At 47.8% G+C, this 19,491-nt stretch overlaps 1 protein-coding gene across 1 annotated transcript; it reads right to left on the bottom strand.

Annotated features, from left to right (window-relative positions):
• Positions 1-38: 38 nt before the first annotated feature.
• On the bottom strand, positions 39-18,856 carry LOC119462285 (galactosylgalactosylxylosylprotein 3-beta-glucuronosyltransferase S). The gene is made up of 5 exons (XM_037723628.2): positions 18,482-18,856; positions 14,683-14,859; positions 11,248-11,451; positions 7,853-8,143; positions 39-347 (listed from the first exon to the last, which is right to left on the bottom strand). Exons 1-5 carry the CDS (start codon positions 18,719-18,721, stop codon positions 39-41), a joined length of 1,221 nt encoding a protein of 406 aa, XP_037579556.2. The 5' UTR covers positions 18,722-18,856.
• Between the last annotated feature and the right edge of the window lie 635 nt (positions 18,857-19,491).

The raw sequence follows: 19,491 nt of genomic DNA, 5'->3' as shown, positions 1-19,491 counted from the left end.
TGGATGGCATCGACATTGGTTTGTAGGTCAATGATGGCCTAGTGGGGTGCCATCTCTTGTGGTTGTTGTGTGAGCTGTATCACTTGTTGTTTGAGTTGTCTGTTTTCTTGTGTGACTGTTTGTATCTGTGCGCGCATGCTCGCGAGTTCCTGTTCAAATTTCGTGGGCGGTGGCGTCTGTGGTTTTTTGTACGAGGGGGAGGCTGCTGCTGCCCAGCTTACCTCTTGTTCTTTGGTGTTGGTCCTCTTGGGTGAGGCTTCCTTGGTCTTCGGTTGGTTTTGCTGGGACCCCTTATCTTTGGGTGCCGCTATTATGGGTGCACCCTGCTGCTGTTGCTTGGGCGTCGACTGAGATTTAAGCATAATCCTCAGGACTTTCATTAAAGTTTTACATCCATCCATCAAGGCATAATCGGAAATACCTTTTTAGGACTGATAAAGAACGATATGGCCAGGCTAGATGACGTGTTAGCGCGAGAAGAAAAAGAGTAACAGTAAAAATCGGCATTTCCTACTTTCAAAACAACTCAGCCGTTGAGCATTATGACTAGAGGAGTACAAATTCTCTATAGTCTACAAATATAGAAATTTGCACAAGGACGCAGACTGCTTATTCCTCACCCCGTGGACCCACTGTGGCATAATCGCGGACCCGAGGCTCCTCAAGAAAGGAGAATCGAGTCCACACTGATTCTGAGGAAGGAAAGCTCCAAAAGTCAAACAAGAATAAAAATATTGCAGCAACACTAAAAAGAAATTTCCTACAAGGTGACTTGAACCCAGAGCCCCACCGTCATAAGCCCGACTCTCTTCCGCGGCGCCATGAAACCACTCCATTTTTTGAAAGGTATTTATAACAGTAATCATATATAACCCCATAAAACATTCACCAATCGTGTATAGTCACAGATTGGCGGGCACAATGGCTGTCCCACAAAGAACAGGCAATGCTCCAACTTTCGGTCGAAATGCCAACTCCGCTTTAGAAGTCTGGTAAGCATAAGCACCTCATCAAAATGGGATACCAGTCCTGCTGAATATCGACTCCATCATAAACATGTTTTAGGTGCCCAGTCATTTGGATGAAATTCACCCTTGTATAGGTACAATTGGTTCGGCGTTACGCTCCATCATTCGCGCTGTCCACAAACTGCGCCTTGCCACGAGAAAAGACATGTCGCAAGGCACATTATCACCAGAAGTCAGCAGCAGGTATCGCACTGTATGAGCGTTGACTTCAAAGCCTTTGTTGTTTCTTCGCATTTTTCTTCGCGTTATTCTTGTGGTGGTTCATGCCAGAGGTTTACGTGGTGGTTTGTTTCCTGACAGTGCGGCTATCCACTCAATACTTGTATTCCGTGTCGCATAAAACGTTATACAAAGATTTACTTTCCTTGCTATTTCCGTCTCCAGGCCCCGGTGTGCTAAACCGAGTTCATAAAATGTATACTCGTATATCCCCTCGCTACAAAAAAAAATTATTTTGTAAACTTCATAATGAAACCTTACCGGTAAAAACATGTCTACAGAAAAAGGGTATATTTGTGTCTTCAGTTAAGTTTCATCATTGTGATCTGCCATAGACAAGTGAACATTGTTTTATTAAATGCAAAGACGCCACCTGATTTTGGGATATCATCCAACGGACTCTAAAGACCCCGTGAAACCAGACGGAAAGGTTCCCTATTGCACAGGTTCTGCATCGGCTGCTCTTAACCGCCAGTATAAGGCAATGGCTAGAGTGATGGCGCCCTTACATTCGTTCGCTACAGCTATTTAGGTTCCTCTTCTTTCTTATTATCTGTATTGCTTGTTTTAACTTCGCTTGGCTACAGGCTTTGTAACCACCCGATTCGAAGGGAATGGACATATCAGCATCAACATCAAGCAGAGACGCGTCCTTTTACTTTTATGTGATTTTTAATTCTAGGTTTTTTTTTTTTTTTTTACTCCTTGTTTCTATCCTGCCTTTCGCTTCTTGCTACTGATTTCTGTTATGTTCTCTTACATTGCGGCGCTGATTAATGGATAAGATGCCGAGCCCGGCGTAAGCCAATTAGAGTGACGATCGCGCAAGAAGCAAGTCACAGTATAGTCATGGGGCCGCATGTTTAGCTGAAATGTCGGCGAAGTTGCTGATGCTGAATCAGCGGCGTATCACATACTCAAGCGACATCCCATACACCAGGGAGAGGCCGACGTCGATAACCGAAGGCACTTGCTTTGGATCCCGGCACACACTGGACTGAGCACCCCCAACGAAGCGGCTCACCGCGTTGCTCGAGGCCTCACTCACCGAGCATCATCGGAGGAAGAGCCTCCGCGGGATACTGCAAACGTCTGGGCGTGGGAGGATCGTTTGACCAGGTTCCACGACATCACGACACACTACCAGTTACAGAGACGCGTATATCCATTCCCTCACGCTAGGTTAGACAGGGCGCAAGCAGTACACTACAGGCAATTACAAACTGATTCTTACATAAACCCAAGACTCATGCACGCCATGTATCCAGACATGTACACTACAAACAGATGCACATCCTGTGGCGAGGTTGCCACACTTAATCACATGTTATGGGAATGTCAGGACATAACAAACAATTCGGGCAGTGCCGACACCTCCGTCTCTTCCGCCGCCAGCCTCCGCTCGCGTTGGAAGACAGCACTGCTCAGCTCGAACCTGACAGTACACCTCTGGGCCTTCCAGCGAGCCGAGGAAGCCGCTTCGAGACAAGGTCTCCGAACCGCGTCCGCGGCGGGTGCCCAGACCTATCGTTTGTTTGGTATAATCCTGGTTTCAAGCTCGTGTTACAAGACAAAAACAAGTACATTTGTCTTGACTAGGAGGCTGATAAGAAGGCACAAAGGCCTGACAGAGTATATGACCCCTTTATGATGCACACATCATTCAGTCAATAGAGACAGTTGTTGTTAAGAGACAGTTTGTTAAGAGACAATAGAGACATTAAACTGTCTCTATTGACTGAATGATGTGTGCATCATAAAGGGGTCATATACTCTGTCAGGCCTTTGTGCCTTCTTATCAGCCTCCTAGTCAAGACAAATGTACTTGTTTTTGTCTTTCTGTCATTGTCTGAATAAAAAATGATACAGTCCTCTACGGAGAATTGAGAATTTAAAATTTTTTTTTCGCTACAAACGACTGGCAGATGACTCTACAAAGGACTTTACAAACGACCGGCGAAGCACATCAAAATGATTAGAAGACTGCAGGGTTCAGCTTTGTCGAATTTGCTCAACTGCATGATGCAGCAGCAAACAGCAATAAAATGTTTTCTGCCTACCTTTTCTTCACCTCTGTGTACAAGTTTTCTAGCGCTGTGCCCTGTCTTGGTAAGAGTTCAGGGATGGTATGCGGCAACGCATTTTCTCGACGGAGATCTCAAGCACCCCAGTTTTGTAGAATTCGCGAAAGTTCCCTACGCCGGGCACATGTGGTTCTTCTTCGACAGCGGCAGCGCCATTCCAGTTCGTGCTTCCTGACCAGATGGAGTTGCTAAGCAGCCTCGATGGCGTCACGTCTTGTTGCTAGGCTACCAGGTTCATGCTTGCTGCGGTGCAAGAGACGTGAAACGATGCGATGAAACGACAAGACAGTAATGAGTGTCACTCGGAAAATAATGTTTATTCAATGTGAATTGACAGCTCACTTTACTTGAAGTAAGGTGCCATCTTGTGCAAACACGTTTACTCACCGAAATCGGACAATTGAAACAAAGTTGCTGAAATGCGTGCTTTCAACTTTTTCCCCGTCATATTGAAATACAACTTCGCGCTCCGCGAATCTAGACGCGGTGTGTGCAATTTATTTTATAGAACTTGTGGTGGAACCGAGTTGGACAACACAGGCGCAGCAAAGGCTGCAAGAAATAAAAATACCGTAAGGTGCGAATGGGCACTTGACAGCATCGGTGGACATTTCTTGCCCACGCTTTTCGTCAGTGACACAGCGGCACACTCAAGTACAAGGCCGCATATAATTATACAGATATATCAATATGGATATATTAAACTTCTTCTAAGATGTTCTGGTACAGTAGCGGCAAATTGTTCGGTGACGTAATGTTGAGGCCACGAAATAAGTCTACGGAGGGAAAGTCTGTTTGCCCAATCTTCGTGTGCCACGCCAGCACCTGCATAAAAGGGACCGAAAACAGGAGGTTTCAGGAGGCGCCATCGAGCACACAAAATAATCAGTTGTGGCCAATGTGGCCGGCTTTTATTGGCATGTCGCTGGGCGGTTACCCCCGAAGCAATGTTTCAAGGGTTCTTCTTGTATAACTCCTCCACTTGGACGTCCGAGGCGCACCGCCAGAGACGGTCTACGCAAGTGAAGGCGTACTGGCGCCAAGGATAGCGGCGGTAGGTTTTCGCTGGAGGCTTCCGATGGATTTGAAGAAGACGCAGATGAAGCTTGAAGAAACTTTCTATTTACAAGAACTATTTACAGGAAATACACATTGAGATGCAAGGTGGAACTGGCTCGTATAGCGCGGCCCTATATCGGCGTTTTCCTTCATCCGGGTCTCGCCGAACGAAACGGCTGCAAAGAGGGGGCAAAGAAACAGCTAGCGGCGTGTGGCCGATGGCCCTTGCTTGACGAGCAAAGCAGAATGGGATGGTCAGCAGCGGGTGACTATCGTGGTGACGGCACCCAACGCGTAAACGCCGTAGTCATCAAGCACTGCGCGCACCTTGCCCATTGTGACCGTTGTTGGGAAACTGTTTCTAAGACCGCAGTCAATTGGCCATTGTAGGGACCCCTTTCAGAACGAGTGTTTACTTGACAAGTGTACGCCGACATGAAGTGTCGCACTGACAGCTTTTCTTGAATGAATGCCCCGCAATTATTAAGCTACTGCGCTTTCGGGTTTTCCAAAGAGCATACGCGGTTACAAACGGGAGACGGGGATGACAACGCATAGGTCAATCACCCTGCCACTTTGGTTTGCAGGTGCTGCCTGTTTATTAGGCATTTTATTCTGCCCATAGTGTTGGGCTCTGTGGCTTTGCGCGGGAGTACAGTTTGTATGCATTTGTCACCCTCCCGCCTTTGTGCGTTATTTTTTGTATGTTGTTTTGAGGGAGAGGGAGAAAAACACGGTAAAAGGTGGTAAAGGAGATGGCGCTTGGACGAATCGCAATGCTATAGAAATAAATGCCGGCGGACCACTCACACGACGATCGTAGTACAGGATTAATGATTGGTGCGCCGGCGGACCACTCTCATAGCCACTCGGTGGTGATTGGGTTGTAAATGCTTGAGCCGGGGCACCTAAGGGTAGAAAACGTGGCCCCGTCGCCCCGTACCAACCGTTCTGGACACAACTTGAGGTGCTATGCACCATCGGCTCTGCCGATATAGGGCCGCCCTATGTGTGCCAGCTCCAACTTGCATTTCTATGTATATATCTTGTAAATAGTTCTTCTAAATACAAAGTGTCTTCAAGCTTCATCTGCGTCTGATTCAATCCATTGGAAGCATCCAGCGAACCCGTCGCCGCTTTTCGGAGCGGCAGTACTCCTCATTTGCGTAGACCGTCTCTGGCGGTGCGTCCCGGGCACCCAGGTGGAGGAGTGATACAAGGAGAACCTTTTTGACATTACTTCCGAATTCTGGCAACCTGAAAGGTAGGCTGAACGTACAGTCTACGTCCGTTACAACAGATCGGCATTTTGTTTCATGTAGTATACCAGACTACTGTTCTCACTTAGTTTGGTCTGCCTATATATACTGTCAATGCAACCAATTCCTCATTTAACGGACCCAGCCATAAGCGACTATATGCTACAACAGACAAATGAGGGGCAAAATTTCTCTAGATCGTGCAAATAAAGGGTACTTTGCTGTGGCAATAGGTGCGTGCGACAGTGCACTGCACGCAACTATTTCCGGTCGCTTAATTGCTGAACTTGAAAGAAATTAGATTTTTGAAAGAACGAATACACTGACGGCAAGCTTCAGGTCGTGCAACAACATGCCGCGCAACGCCCCCCTTGTAGAGTTCTCGTGTCGGCCACGCAAGCGCACCACCACCGCCCACCGCTGTCGGCTCAGTGCCGAGCAAATGGTGCTGCGAGGCCTAACCAGAGTCGAAGCAAAGCCATATAGCGTACGACACTTCAAAAACGACCGCCAGCGATCACCAAATGCCCAGTTTTGAGAACGCTCAATTTCTCGTCGCATCAACTCGTCCGAAAAAAGAAGATAGGCATGGCGGCCACCCACGGGCATTCAGTTGAACTCGCCTCGTACAGTGGTTCTCATTCGTGCTACAGATTGTGCATTGGTCGTCGGAAAGATAAAATTGAGACATCGGTTTACACCACCGGCCACTGCAGTGGGTGAACAACGAACTTCAGCCGATGTTTACGTCATGGGCGGCGGCGATGTGCCGGGGCCGCGTGGTCTACACACGGCAGCGCTGGCCAGCCGGCTCCCCGCCGTTCTGCCAGTTGTTATAATCTTGACGTTGTGTGGGTCTATAAATAGCGCGGGGCAAGCTGCCATTTGTCAGCAACCAGCCTCTCCGGAAAATGTATGGCAAGAAGCTCTTGCACAATTACCGCCTAAACTCCTTTATTTATAGTTATTTATTTAACCTTCGATGCTCTTGTCGTTTTTGTGAACGCTTACAGGTTAGACAGCGGTATATGAAACGTTTCACAATTTCACAACCTAGTGCGACTACTGCGAAGTTTGATATAACGGACCGCTGGATTGTCACGGTCTTTTGTAACGAGCGTCGACTGTATATACCTTTTCTCGAATATTCACTCTGGAAAAACTCTACTGCAGCGCCGCAAAGGTTTTCCGCTGTAGCTCGACATCCTACAGAACCTGCGCTGGCCGCGTCCGTTATGATGTTGTGGTCATCCCTTATATACCAAAGGAAAACAATATTCAAGAAGTTGGAATAGTAAATTATAAAATAGAATATACGAATGGTATAAACAGTAGTATTCGATGCGTGTGCGGAATTTGGACTATTCAAGCCCTCCTCCTCCCCCCCCCCCCCCCCTTGATATTCTTCGTTTTTCAACGTACCGATTTTCGACCTTTGACGGGCTAATTTAAAATTCTGCATTCTATACATTCGATATTTCTGTTGCAATTAATCTTGTTGGAATCGGCCTAGTGGTTGCCTCAGAAAGGCGTTTCTGTGGTTTACGCGTATTTGAATAATATTTAAGTACTTTACTCCGCCCTAAAAATCCCTCACAATGATTCCGCCCAAAAGCAGTTTCCCGCAGAACTAGTGTAGATTATGTGTTTGCCGAGATGATGTGGGCGCCGAAAGTCACTCCCAGTTTCACGTATATCCGCAGTAAACATACATGTGACAAGGAACGAGGAACCCTTCATCATCGGACATCGCCGCGTATATTCAGACGTGATAGCACGTGTACTAGCGGTTTCCTAACATGACAGTGCGCAGCATGGTTACATCTTCCTTCTTTTCAAAGAGTGAAAAACGGGGGAGAAAAATCACTACACCAAAAACAATTTTAACAATGTCACTATGATCTTACTTCTGACACCATGTGCGCAGACATGTAAGAGGCTACTTAAAGCGCTTTATTAATGGACACACCCTGAGAGGAGGGGTGAGTCACCCCGGTCACATGCAGTTCCCCCACCCCTCTGAATTTCTGTGCACCAGTAGGGCCCCTGCCCCACCCACGCTTCTCGTCACCCCCCCCCCCCCCAAAAAAAAAAAAAAAACATGCATGGCTACCCCACTGAGCACGGCCATATGTATGAAAAAGTGCTGACATGAGCACAAACTGATTCTTAGGATGATTGTGCGCGCGTTTAGCTAAAATACCTCGGTGCAGTTGCTTGCCAGCGGCTCCATGTCGTTGATAGTGACGCCAAGGCTCTCAAGGAACTCAGTCTCCAGATGGCCCATAGCGTAGGGCATGCTGGGGTTAGCGCTGGACAGAACGAGCCGCATGTTGACGGCGAACCCGGCCATGTCCACGGAGAAGGTACGGTTTTTCGTGTACGGGTCGTGAAAGCTCACTACGCGCCCATCGGGCGACACCACGGGGGAACTGAAGTTTTGATTGTCTACGAGTCCCACAGGTAGCACGCCAACCCGCTGAACCTGGGCAATCTGCGTACGAAAAGCGACTCGGGCAAAATCAACAAAGCCACATTACAGCCAAGCACTACGAGAGACCGAGATGCATTCATGATGGTAGAAAAGCTGACAGGTCCACTATAATCTAACTTCCCACCTGCTATTCAGCTTTTGGAAAGGAAAATTGGATTAAAAAAAAGAGAGACAAAAAAATTCGATGGTGGGAACGAATGCGGTGGTGAGTGAACTTTTAACAGCGAAGACTTTTCACTGTCCCAAATCCAAGCCACTCTCTTGCAGGAATTTTACGAGAGCCTTTAGAATATCACGACGACGACCAGGGTGCTGTCTAAATTCCACGGAAGTCTTTTCAGACAAATGTTGATAGTGTAACTTAGACAAATAGTCTGCCTATTATTGTCGTTGCCGCGCATATCACGGGCACATGCACAAAGCGTGTTCTATCCACTCAGGTACATCGCACTTCTCGCGGTCCAAACTGTCTGCACCGCCGATAAGGGCTGTAGGTATAGCGCCAAGTGAACACCACACCTAGACGTAGCCCTGTTCAGCAAGATTGCATTCTTTGAGCTGCTACAGCTGCTCCCGGAGGCAAGCAGCAGTTGCCCAATTTAGTGTGAAAGAGGCTCATTGAAGAGCATACACCTACCCACTGGCACATATAGGAAAAGGGAGAAGTTGAGAGGCCAAAAGTCCCACACAATAGAACCCATCATTTTCTCTCGCAACTCACACATGCGCGAAGTATCGGGCAAACGCGAGAACGAAGCTCTCGTGCCTCCCCTCTAGGCTAAGGCTCATCTATTTTTCAAAGGTAGCGAAATGTTTTGATCCAGCCGCCGCGCCCTGCGATAGGCCGGTTGGCGACACGTGACCTTTTCGCCTTCGCGCCCCGCCCAAAGGGTCCAGCAGTGGTCGCTCTGCCGGCGGAATGTACGGGTGTTCTTTGTTTTCGAGCGTCATTTTGGATGATTTTGGCAAGCAGAAAGCATTTCACACGCCTCTGTTGCATTGTTGTAGTAAACTAGAAGTGCCTATGTACCCTGACACTTGAGCGGACGCAGGAATTATGTGTTTGAAATCAACGTTTGCAGCGTGACGTACTAGTATGCCGGGCTGCTGTGCCTTCGGTTGCCGCAACCGCGCGGAGGACGGAAAGAAGTTATTTTCCATTCCTCGCGGTAACATTAATATCAGCAGAAGAAAGAAGGAATTTTCGGTGGTTTTTACTCTTGCGTGCACTTAAGTTCCACGCCATGCTTCGTTGCTCCAGCGGCCATAAGAAATTATAAACTAAAGAATTTTTATGCCTTGCCCTTTTTTTGATATAGTTGAACATCAACGAGCTGTTTTTATTCTTGTGTTGGTCAGTGGAGTGCTGCCGGACGCTGTGGACAATGGTGCTATTTGCCAACTGCTGTTCTTTAATTGTATCCTACTATAGGGCATGCTTCAAATCAGTGCTTGCCTTTCAAAGAGAAACTTTGTTTTGCATTGGCGCAATAAAAGCCCATTTTTGAATATGTGTTCCTTCATTCTCATGCATCTCTACAAAAAACCACATAACTCAGCTTTTCTGGCTATAGACTGGTTTTAGAGCCTATAGGTGTAGAAACACCCCAAATTTATTTGCAAGTGCATTGGCTAACAGTGCAAACATAACTTTATATCTGCGGGGCTTGAAAAGGTACATGGGTATGGAAGTGGTCGGCGTAGGGAATTGGGGAAGGCTTGGAATAAACGCATTTCATTAATAACAGACAGAAATTATTATCGGCGCCTCATAGACACTAGTAGGCATGCTATATTTCCTAGTTTTTATAAGTTAATCTGGTTGCTGATAATCCACAGATGCAGTGCAACTTCCTCCTAAGTAAAGCTATTAGGGTACTTTAGACAAGAAAATTATGGGGTTTTACGTGCCAAAACCATGATCTGATTATGAGACACTTTAGACACAAAACAACCTTACGTTGAAAAAGACCGTGTAACCTTGTGAATACTGCCGAACACTGACAAATACTATAAAACCGATAATAACGCATAATATGCACTGCGCACTATTAGAGCGCTCGGTGCGCAATGACATTTCTTAAAGTTGCAGTAAGCTCACAACCTGCCTCTTTTTGCGAACTAGGAAGTAAGCACTATCAGCTAACCCGAATATAATCTCTACTTCAAACTACACTGAATTTCAAAACCTGAAAACAATGAATGAAATAAAAATGCCCTGTATGACCGCCGCTGTGGAAAGCAGTTCAGAAGAATCAGCTACTTCGGAAACGCACGCGTTGTATTTGAACGTTTAACGTGCTCTGGGCTCATTCAAGTTATTGTCCCTGTCACTTGAAGTTTCCTGGGCCGATTAGGCCACAAATGTTAATAATAACCACTTCAAGCGCGCACTGAGTGCGGTTTCAGGCGTCCGCGGAATGCACGAGAGCGAGCGGCGCATCGTCTGCTAGCGATGCTTCTCGGATCCCTCGAGAGGGCGCGCGTGTAGCTGTCGCTACCTTTGAAAAATAATGGCCAGCCATTACTCTAGGCCGGCCATGCCATGGCTCCCCTAGAGTAGAGTGTACTAGAATATTCTTCTAGTACACTCTACCTAGAGCGCACTTGATCACGTACCACTAAATTGAGTGCGCGTAAGGACTGCGGGCATCAAGCAGCCATCATTCTTGGCTCACTCACGCACGCTTGCCCTCACACCCGTGGCACACGATGCTTAACGTTCATTCTTATCGCACTTGTATACATCACGGCGAGGGAAAAAAGTATCCTGCATGCAGTGTCTATGCAGTTGCTATCGCGATAAATGGCAGCGCCCCTGCAATTGCGCTTAGCTGTATAGACCTTTCCACTGATTACAAACATAGGCCCTGCACTGCTTCCGGTTTTGCCCACTGACGTAGCTGCTAAACGTAACTGGCAAAGAAGCAACCATGCGTTAAGACATAGTAGTCTGATAAGGCACGTGACCGGAAGTTTCTTGGGGGCGGCAGGCTCGCATGCTGTTATCGCGAGCATGAAACCGTCTACAGTGGAGTGTACTAACAGCAGTACATGCTACAGTAGAGCGTCGAAAGCGCCACCACAGCGAGCGGCATTTTTACCTGGGTGAAGAGGCGGTGGTCGTACGTGTTGTCGTCGTCGGCAAAGTACAAAACAGAGGGCAATACGGCGTTGGCTCGCAGCCACGCTATCGCCTTCAAACGAGGGGCGACGCCCCTGCCGTATCGCCTTTCGCGAAATTCCGCGGGAGTCCGACTGGCCAGCTGAACGCCTGGTAGCCCTGACCGGCGCATTATATTTTCCACCTGCAGTACGCAAATATTTATTCATTATCATCATCCTAATTAACAGTTTATGCATCGAAAGATTGGGATCATTTGATCGGTGTCGGCGCCGACCGGCGTTTGGCGACACATCTAACCGAACCACGGTGATCCGATCTACAACCACGAAGGCCCTCCGTAGACAATAAATACTTCTTTCGCCACTAAAGTTGCTCATACTTTGTATTACAGTCTTTAAAACATTATTCTTCAGAATTTTGATAATCACAGACCACAAAATAATGCCGTGAAACAAAACAACAACAGCGCATGCCCTTTATGCTAAATCTTCTTAGACTTTAATATTAAAAGTGCAAAACAATAACAGAAGATCGGGTCACGCAACAGGCCGCGTTTCTACTAGCAAGCGCCCCTTCGTGTACAGCGCTCACCGCCAGCGTTTCCAGGTAAACAATACGGTTGCATAAGGTGCAGTTCTCCTTCTTTCTGGGGTTTTACATACCAAAACCAGTTATGATTATGAGGCACGCTGCAGTGGAGGGCTCCGGATCAATTTTGACCACCTGGGGTTCTTTACCATGCACTACAACGCAAGCACACAGGCGTTTTTGCATTTCGCCTCCATCGAAATGCGGCCGCCGCGGCAGGGATTCGATCCCGCGATCTCGTGCTCAGCAGCGCAACGCCTTTGCTCACTGAGCCACCGCGGCTGGTACGTGAGGTGCAGTTGTCGGGCAGCGTGACTAATATGTCAGGGGTCTTTGAATGCCATCGCATTCCACTCCTAAAGGCCAAGCTTAAGCGTCCTTCAAATTTTTTATCGTGCTTTTTGCCTTCGTGTTTGACTTCGTAACGTATTACTCACAGCGTACAACGTGATACACGGAATTCTGAGCTAATTAGGGCTGTTTGAATGAAATAATAGCAGCCTAAATTGATCGTAAACTTTTCGAGAATTCTTATGTGAGGTTTCTGAGCTCCTATAGAAGTGATCTTGACAAAAATAAATGGCGTGTGCAATTACAGGCATAGGAAGTAAAGAAAAGGAGATTTCCAAAAGCGATTTCTTGTTCCAGGTATTCAATTGCTCCAAGACAGACTACGCCTGAAAAGTTCATGCTGCTTTGGTGTCTACTATTAGCCATAGTGATGCCCATCCTATGCGGAATAGTTATGGCTTCAAAAATGCGAAATTCTTTACGCGCCTATTGCGCAGGGAGCGTTTGTTTCCGCTCCATGCAACGATCACCAGGTTTCTTTCTGCATTGCTTAGACTAAAATTTATTGTAAGGCTTTAAGATGGTACGTCGCTACGGATCGTAGCGGTGCCGCTGCACTGAGTTTACAGCCGCCCCGTTACAATCTACGTAGTTAGGGCATTGGACGACAGTGGGGGTACCTATCCGATAGGCCACATATATTGCGTCGTGGGTAATTTTTGCTATGCTATAGTGAATAAATGCTGTTCGTTTTAGTTCGAATTCCCACCCCGGTGGCTTGTCAGCTATCGTATTGCGCTGCTAAGCACGAGGTCATGGGATCAAATCTCAGCTGCAGCGGCCGCATTTCGATGTGGTCGACTTGCAAGAGCGCCCGTGTTCTTGACGTGAAAGGATTGTGAGTGAAAGGATTCTGGAGAAACTGAAGCACGAAATTATTGGGAGAACGCTGGCGAGGGGTGTTGATGATGGTCCTGTGGCAAGAGTTTCTTATATGCATGGCCTTTCGCACTGTTTGAAGAAGATTGGAGCATTGGTACGGTATTAATGTCGTTCTTTTAGAGAAAAGTAAGTTGGGCAGGATTCGTGCTGACGTGCACAATAGGACAGAGAAGGCGGATCAGGGACGACACGTGTGCGGCATTATGCTTCTTGAAAAGCCTGCTCTACTGCAAAGAAAGGGTAGCGTACGAGATTACCATGGGGAGCGCGGTACGTTGACCAGACGGAAAGATGCGTCAATGTGCGCCTTAGGGATCATGAGGCTTCCTTGAGGGGACATCCGTCTTCGAATCTTGCCTTGCACTGCAAGAATTGCGGCTGCGCTCCAGTGGTTTCAAAAACCAAAGTACTGTGACGCATAGGGAGAAATCTGTCCGGGAGATAGTGGAAGCCTACTTCATTGGTAAGGCGGGCGGCACGTGTGTTGCGCGTCCGTCTGTTTTGCTCCACAAGACGCAGATAGATTACCTGGCCAAAATTCTTTAGGGGTTGATACGATATGATGGATTGTTAGGGTCATTTCGTGCCAATTGTGCCTTCACATTGTCAATTTCTCGGTTCTTGTCACACGTCTGTTGATAGTAAGCGTTTGTCCGTGTATCCTTTTTGTGTAGTTCTTGTCTTCAGTATGGAATACCAACATGCCCAACGTACCGTCCCTTTGACGCTTATTGTAAACGTTAAATGCAAGATATCACGATTGCTCAGTCAGGCATGTGCGTCACAGCGGACATGTTATCGGCCGATGACGTTAGAATGAGGTCCAGGAGTGATGATGTGCTTGGTGCTAAACATGCTGGAAGTCTAACAATCTACGATAAGCCGCAGTTAGAGCAAACAAAAATGAACCGATTGGCCACGACCGACGATTGATTAGAAAAAAGGTTCGCATGTGACCAAACAATGTTCTAAAAATTAAAATAGCCTTACAGTATAATTTCAGCACCTGGGCAACGCTTGGTAATCTGGTTTAAACAATAATTATAGTTATCGCAAAAGGATGAGTCCCTTAATGGGCATCATTCGCACACACCTAGTATGTATAATTTTTAAGCTATTAGGCAGCACCAACGCATTATTGGTAACAGAAAAACAATCAAAAGATTCTTTATTAGCGACCAGAACGCCACCACCAATCCTTCTTCTTCAGTCACTTCGGTAAACGTATTACTTTTCACACTCAAACAGTTCTGAGTTTGGGAACACAGATGGCTGCAATACTATCAATAGTCTCTCTCCTCAATGTACGAGTGCGTCGTCTTGGCGGCGAGTTGTAACAATACCCAAAGCGGCGACAGGATTGGCACCGGGTGACCAAGAATCTTAAATATACTTGACTGTGGCGCGAAATACATTTCGTGAAAAGGAGAAAGAAGAAACGAGACAGTGAAGCGCCAACAGTTGAAGCTTGACTGTCTCCATTCTTATGTCCTCTTTTAACGAAATATATTTCGCGCTATAGTCAAGTATACCTGGGAAATCTCAGCACCAACTTGCCCAACAAGTTCTTTAGCAATCTTAAGCCATGCACGTCGTCTACACCATGGATGAGCGTCTTCGTGGTCGAGATGCAGATCGCCTCCTCCTGGTGGACGTGCACAATGCGTTCAGCCGCCGGGTATACGAGACCGTCGAGGCCGTCTTCGACGGCCGGGGCATCAGCAGCTTTCTCCAGCACTACTTCCGCACTTCCCTGGTCAACCGCGCTCTGGTCGTCAGCGTCCACAGGGCGTCAATCTCGACTCGACCTGTCCCCGGGGCGTCCCTCAGGGCTCAGTGTGGAGTTCATTTCTGTTCAACGTCGTCCCTGGACGCCTTCCACAGTACTTTACGCAAGGGTTTGTGCAGATGACGTTGCACTGTAGCCGGGCGTCCTCTATCATCTGTAGATACAAGCAGTTGCCAGGCTTCAGTGGGCCCCGAACGGCCCCGCCGAGTAGACTGGCAGTCACTGCGGCCAAGATGGAGGCGCTCCTTGTTCACCACAGACTTGACTTCGTCCTCTTAATCATCGCGGCACGGTGATTCCATGAGCGTGGCAAAGTGAGATATCTGGGTTTAGTTAAACACTCCACTCTATCATTGAAACTAACACTTCTAAGTGACAGGCAGACCTTGCAGAAGATATTCAAAGCCCCCAGCCGCTTACTGATCCGAGGCCAGCTCTGCACACCCTCCTTGGCATTCCGTATCCTCAAGGCTACTACCTCATCCCAGGTCCTGTACACCGTGCTCTTCCTCAACCTGTTTATGGCCTCCAAGAAGAACCCACCTAGCATGCATTTTTCTTTTCCCGCGTGAGCCACCATGCGCAACGCATCAGGCCGCACTCTGCAGCAGGAGAATCCTTGTTACTTAGAAGAGGACGTGGCTGGCAGGGCTCTCATATAAATACATGGGTCCATAATGGCGGACTTAGGAAAAGCACTGCAGCTTGTATTATTTCTGAGCATGGCTAAGCAAAACAGGTCTAAGCTTTCCGGAGACCTACAATTTCAGACAGGAGATCCGGGATCATGAAGGGGAGGACACACGGGCAGGTCTGACAGAAAAGATTAGCACCAGCCAAACGTTGAAAGACGAAAAAAAAGTGTCTGACGGGGGTGTCCTTCCAAGCATCTAGAACTCCAGTAGGTGGCGAGTACAAGGCCGAGAATGTGCTTGTAGCTATTTTACAGGTAGTTACCCGGCAGCAGCACTAGTCTGTCTCCCACAGCAGTGGTGGATGCTCGACTATTTCACCAAAGTTGTGGTGGTAGAAGACATGCCCATAGACGTTGACAAATCTCCATAGAGCCTGCTTTCGAGAAGAAAGCCCATATAAACAACCGAGCGCTAGGTCGTGGTACAAATCTACTCATTAGGAAAAAACAGGCGGGTTTCTGGTGGCACTCGAATTCGAACCTAGTACTTTCTGCATAGGAAGCGGGGGCTCCACCATTTCCTCACGGCTGCCGTGGTGAAACAATTGTTGCTGCCTCCACGATGGCACGGCTGGTTTCCATTCATCCAGAAGTCGACTTCCTCCTAGGCAACTTTTACAACCCCTCCGCAGCTTTCCTCTCAAAGTCTAGAGTGCCCTTCCCAGCGCTTGAAGCATCACCCGCTACCCATCATCCAGGCCCTAATGAAGCAAAGGTGAAGCTGCAGATTCTTTGGGGCAGAATATGGACTATCCGCCTCCAGTGGACACAATGTCACGTCATATTTCCACCAGGAAGAAAGCGGATACCTTACCCAAAGAGGCTCACAGCCCCCAAGTCCACACTCACATCCTAAGAAGCCACACCTTTCGACGAAGCGAAATGAATCACCCGTCATCACATCATAAGCCATCACTTTGACCCGATAATCGCAGCAGGTCCCTGCCATCCGAGAGACTCTGTAGCACAGAAATATATTGCCCGGTTGAAATCACGCATCAGCTTTATGGGCACCGCCAATCGACAGTGCCGCCTGGGTCGATCTACGCTTCTGCCCCAGCCAGTCAGGAGTGCCACGAAGAAAAGACTCCCGTGCCCCTTTTCTAATGTCATCCACGTACCACCGACGGACTCAAACTACTGGAGGCCTATCTTGGCCTTGGCCTCCCATCCACCACTTCGCGAGCCCTTCTTTTCCCGCACGGTCCACGAGCACTGCGCAAATTTAGGCTACGCGCTCTTCTGGAATTTTTCTCAAGCGTAGGGCTCTTTTCTCACGTCCAGTCTCAGTGCCATACATGGCCGGCCCATGCGTCTGGCATCGTAGCACATTACCAACTTTCATTCTATATTTCTTCTTTTCGCCGCTTCTCCTCTTCCACAGCACCACAACGAGGAGGTTGACGCGTCCGCAGTTTGTGAAACATGTACAGTGCATTTATCTCTTCCCTTGAGACCCACAACCACCACTACTGCGTAGCCTAATGTGCAACAGTGCTGCTATGCGGGCGTTTCATTCTGTACGAATGCTAAAGCCAACCCGTCGACAACGCTCATCCTGTGCGGCTGTTCCAGCAGCCTCATCACCGGATTAGGATTTGCAGTAACCAAGCTTCTACTTGATTTATTCACCGCATCGCCCAGGCATGACCCTTCTCATCAATGAACGCGGGCAACGTCACCCTACGACAGAAAATTAGTACGTACGAATACACCCGTGAGGTTGTCAAGAGGCTGTTCTAACAAGATGTTCCTCTCTGCGATGCAGACGTAATTGGAAAATTGGCCTAGAAATCATACCGCACTGGCCCTTCCCTGCCAATGCCCTATATCGTTCACACCCTTCTCGGTTCTTGAATGTTTCAGGATGCGCATAGTCGACCCAGTCCGAAAGTCAGTCCGAAAACGACAAAATCGTACCGTAATGGCAGGCACAATCGTTGCGTCTGGATAGAGCAATGAAAACCACCTGACCGTTTGGCTGAACAGGCCGAATCGCCAAATACTTGTCATCGGCCAATACGTCTTTATTCGACTCGACATACGAGGTCGCTATACCTTATTTGGTGGAGCCTTTCATCTTGCATGTGTATGGGCTTTGGCATCCAGAAACACCAGTCGAATTTGAAGCACATGATAGCTCAGCTATTGGCCATCGTCTGCCCATTCAACTCCATATTACTATGAATAATTACCTCAGACCTTCTCAAAACCTACAGTGTGTGACATGCATCAGAAAGTTGTCCGGGTGTGGCCGAATGGATTGACGTATCGTTTAATTTTCTACCATCGACTTGTAAGATGTGGCTCATACCACAAAACCCGTTCGTTTCACATTTCTGCTGCGTAATTCGTACAAATGAACCGTCGAAAAGAAATGTTTACATTCCCAAATTTTCACTGTTATTTTTATTCTCAGTCTCCCCTATGCGTTCACTTCATCAGTCCGCCATGGTATTTCACTGAAGTCTCCGTCGCCCCGAGATTCAATCACCTTCCTCTTATGTAATTAAAGCCGAACATTTCAGACAGGATAACTACGACTTCGTTTACCTCTAGACGGATACCGTGACATGCTTACAAATTACCTTCAAAGGTCTCTGTGCTATTTCCACGCACTATACTCACGAATTGGCCTCATCAGTGAATTTTCTCACTATAACTACGCCTTTCCAACACCTACATTGCGCCTCGCACTGCAAGGCATGGTTCTTTAAATTAATTCATTGTATGATGTTATTCTTTCCTGTACAGAATCTTTGCATAGTTTGTTTTCTCTCCATCACGTTTACCAAATATATCCTTTCCATTTTGCCAACAGACTGCTACTACAGTAACGTGAGAGAGGAACAACCGCACATGGCAAACTTTGAGGCATCCGAATGCAACTCTTGAAAGGATGCTCACCAACGTGGATGTCCGTTCGGCGTCCTCGACGACGACCCAGAAGATGCGAACCTCTGCCAGCATGAGCGCCTGTGAAAGCCTGACCATGTCGGGGGCCTGGGTGGCCCGCCGATATGTCGGTGTCACCACGTACACCGTGGGACCCCTGGCGCAGGAGCGCGCGCCGACGGCTTCGAAGACTCCCGTCTCGGACGACGACGATGGCAAGGCTACCAAAGGCACTGCACACGAAAGTCCCATTGGAGTCACGATGGAAAGAATAAGACGTCATGCAATGCAGTTCGGCGTGATTTTATTATCGCCTGAATATGTACCTATTTTTATCAGTTTTCTGTGGTCAGTTTAAGCACAGAGCATTGATTTGATGACCCGGCTATTAGCGAAGCATCGCCAGCAGTGAAGGCCCACAGCGACATGCAAACGCATGATTTTGACATGCGCTTCAACGAAAATAATAGAAACAAAAACAATATTGCTACAATCCACTCACGCACGTAGAAGACGCACGCAATCGCGCGAGTTGTGTCCGTTTTCAGATAAGTCAGATAACAGCTAGAGCTATTCGTAATACGAGCCAACATGGCGTCGGAGATATTAGTGAAAGCGGCAGGCTAGCGGCAGACACTACTTACGAATGAAAAGTTAAGGGAACACGGCCCCTGGTGCTTACCGTAAACTTCCGTTGGGTCATTTGCCGTGCAACCGAGCATGCCTGGCAAATAGTGCTAGTATCCGGCACTTCGATTTCTCTTTGAACAGACAGGCTCTTGGCCAACGTGATGTCCTGTTACACAGAGCGCTCACGATGCGTGGCGCGCCATGGACACTTAAATTTATGAGCACAATAGCTACACGTAGTATTCCAAGCAAGACAGAAGTTCATGTGAAGGTGGATGCTTGAAGCAATCAACGGTACAGTCGAACAATTGTGCATGCTGCAGCCAGCGTTTACACACGGAGAAGACATCGGTACGTCAGGCTAAAAAAAATTAATGTCCCTAATTCCCTAA

The sequence above is a fragment of the Dermacentor silvarum genome, chromosome 8 (genome assembly GCF_013339745.2).
Source record: "Dermacentor silvarum isolate Dsil-2018 chromosome 8, BIME_Dsil_1.4, whole genome shotgun sequence".
NCBI lineage: Eukaryota > Metazoa > Arthropoda > Arachnida > Ixodida > Ixodidae > Dermacentor > Dermacentor silvarum.
Note: the sequence above shows the minus strand (reverse complement) of the source record. Positions and strands in the feature narration are given on the sequence as shown.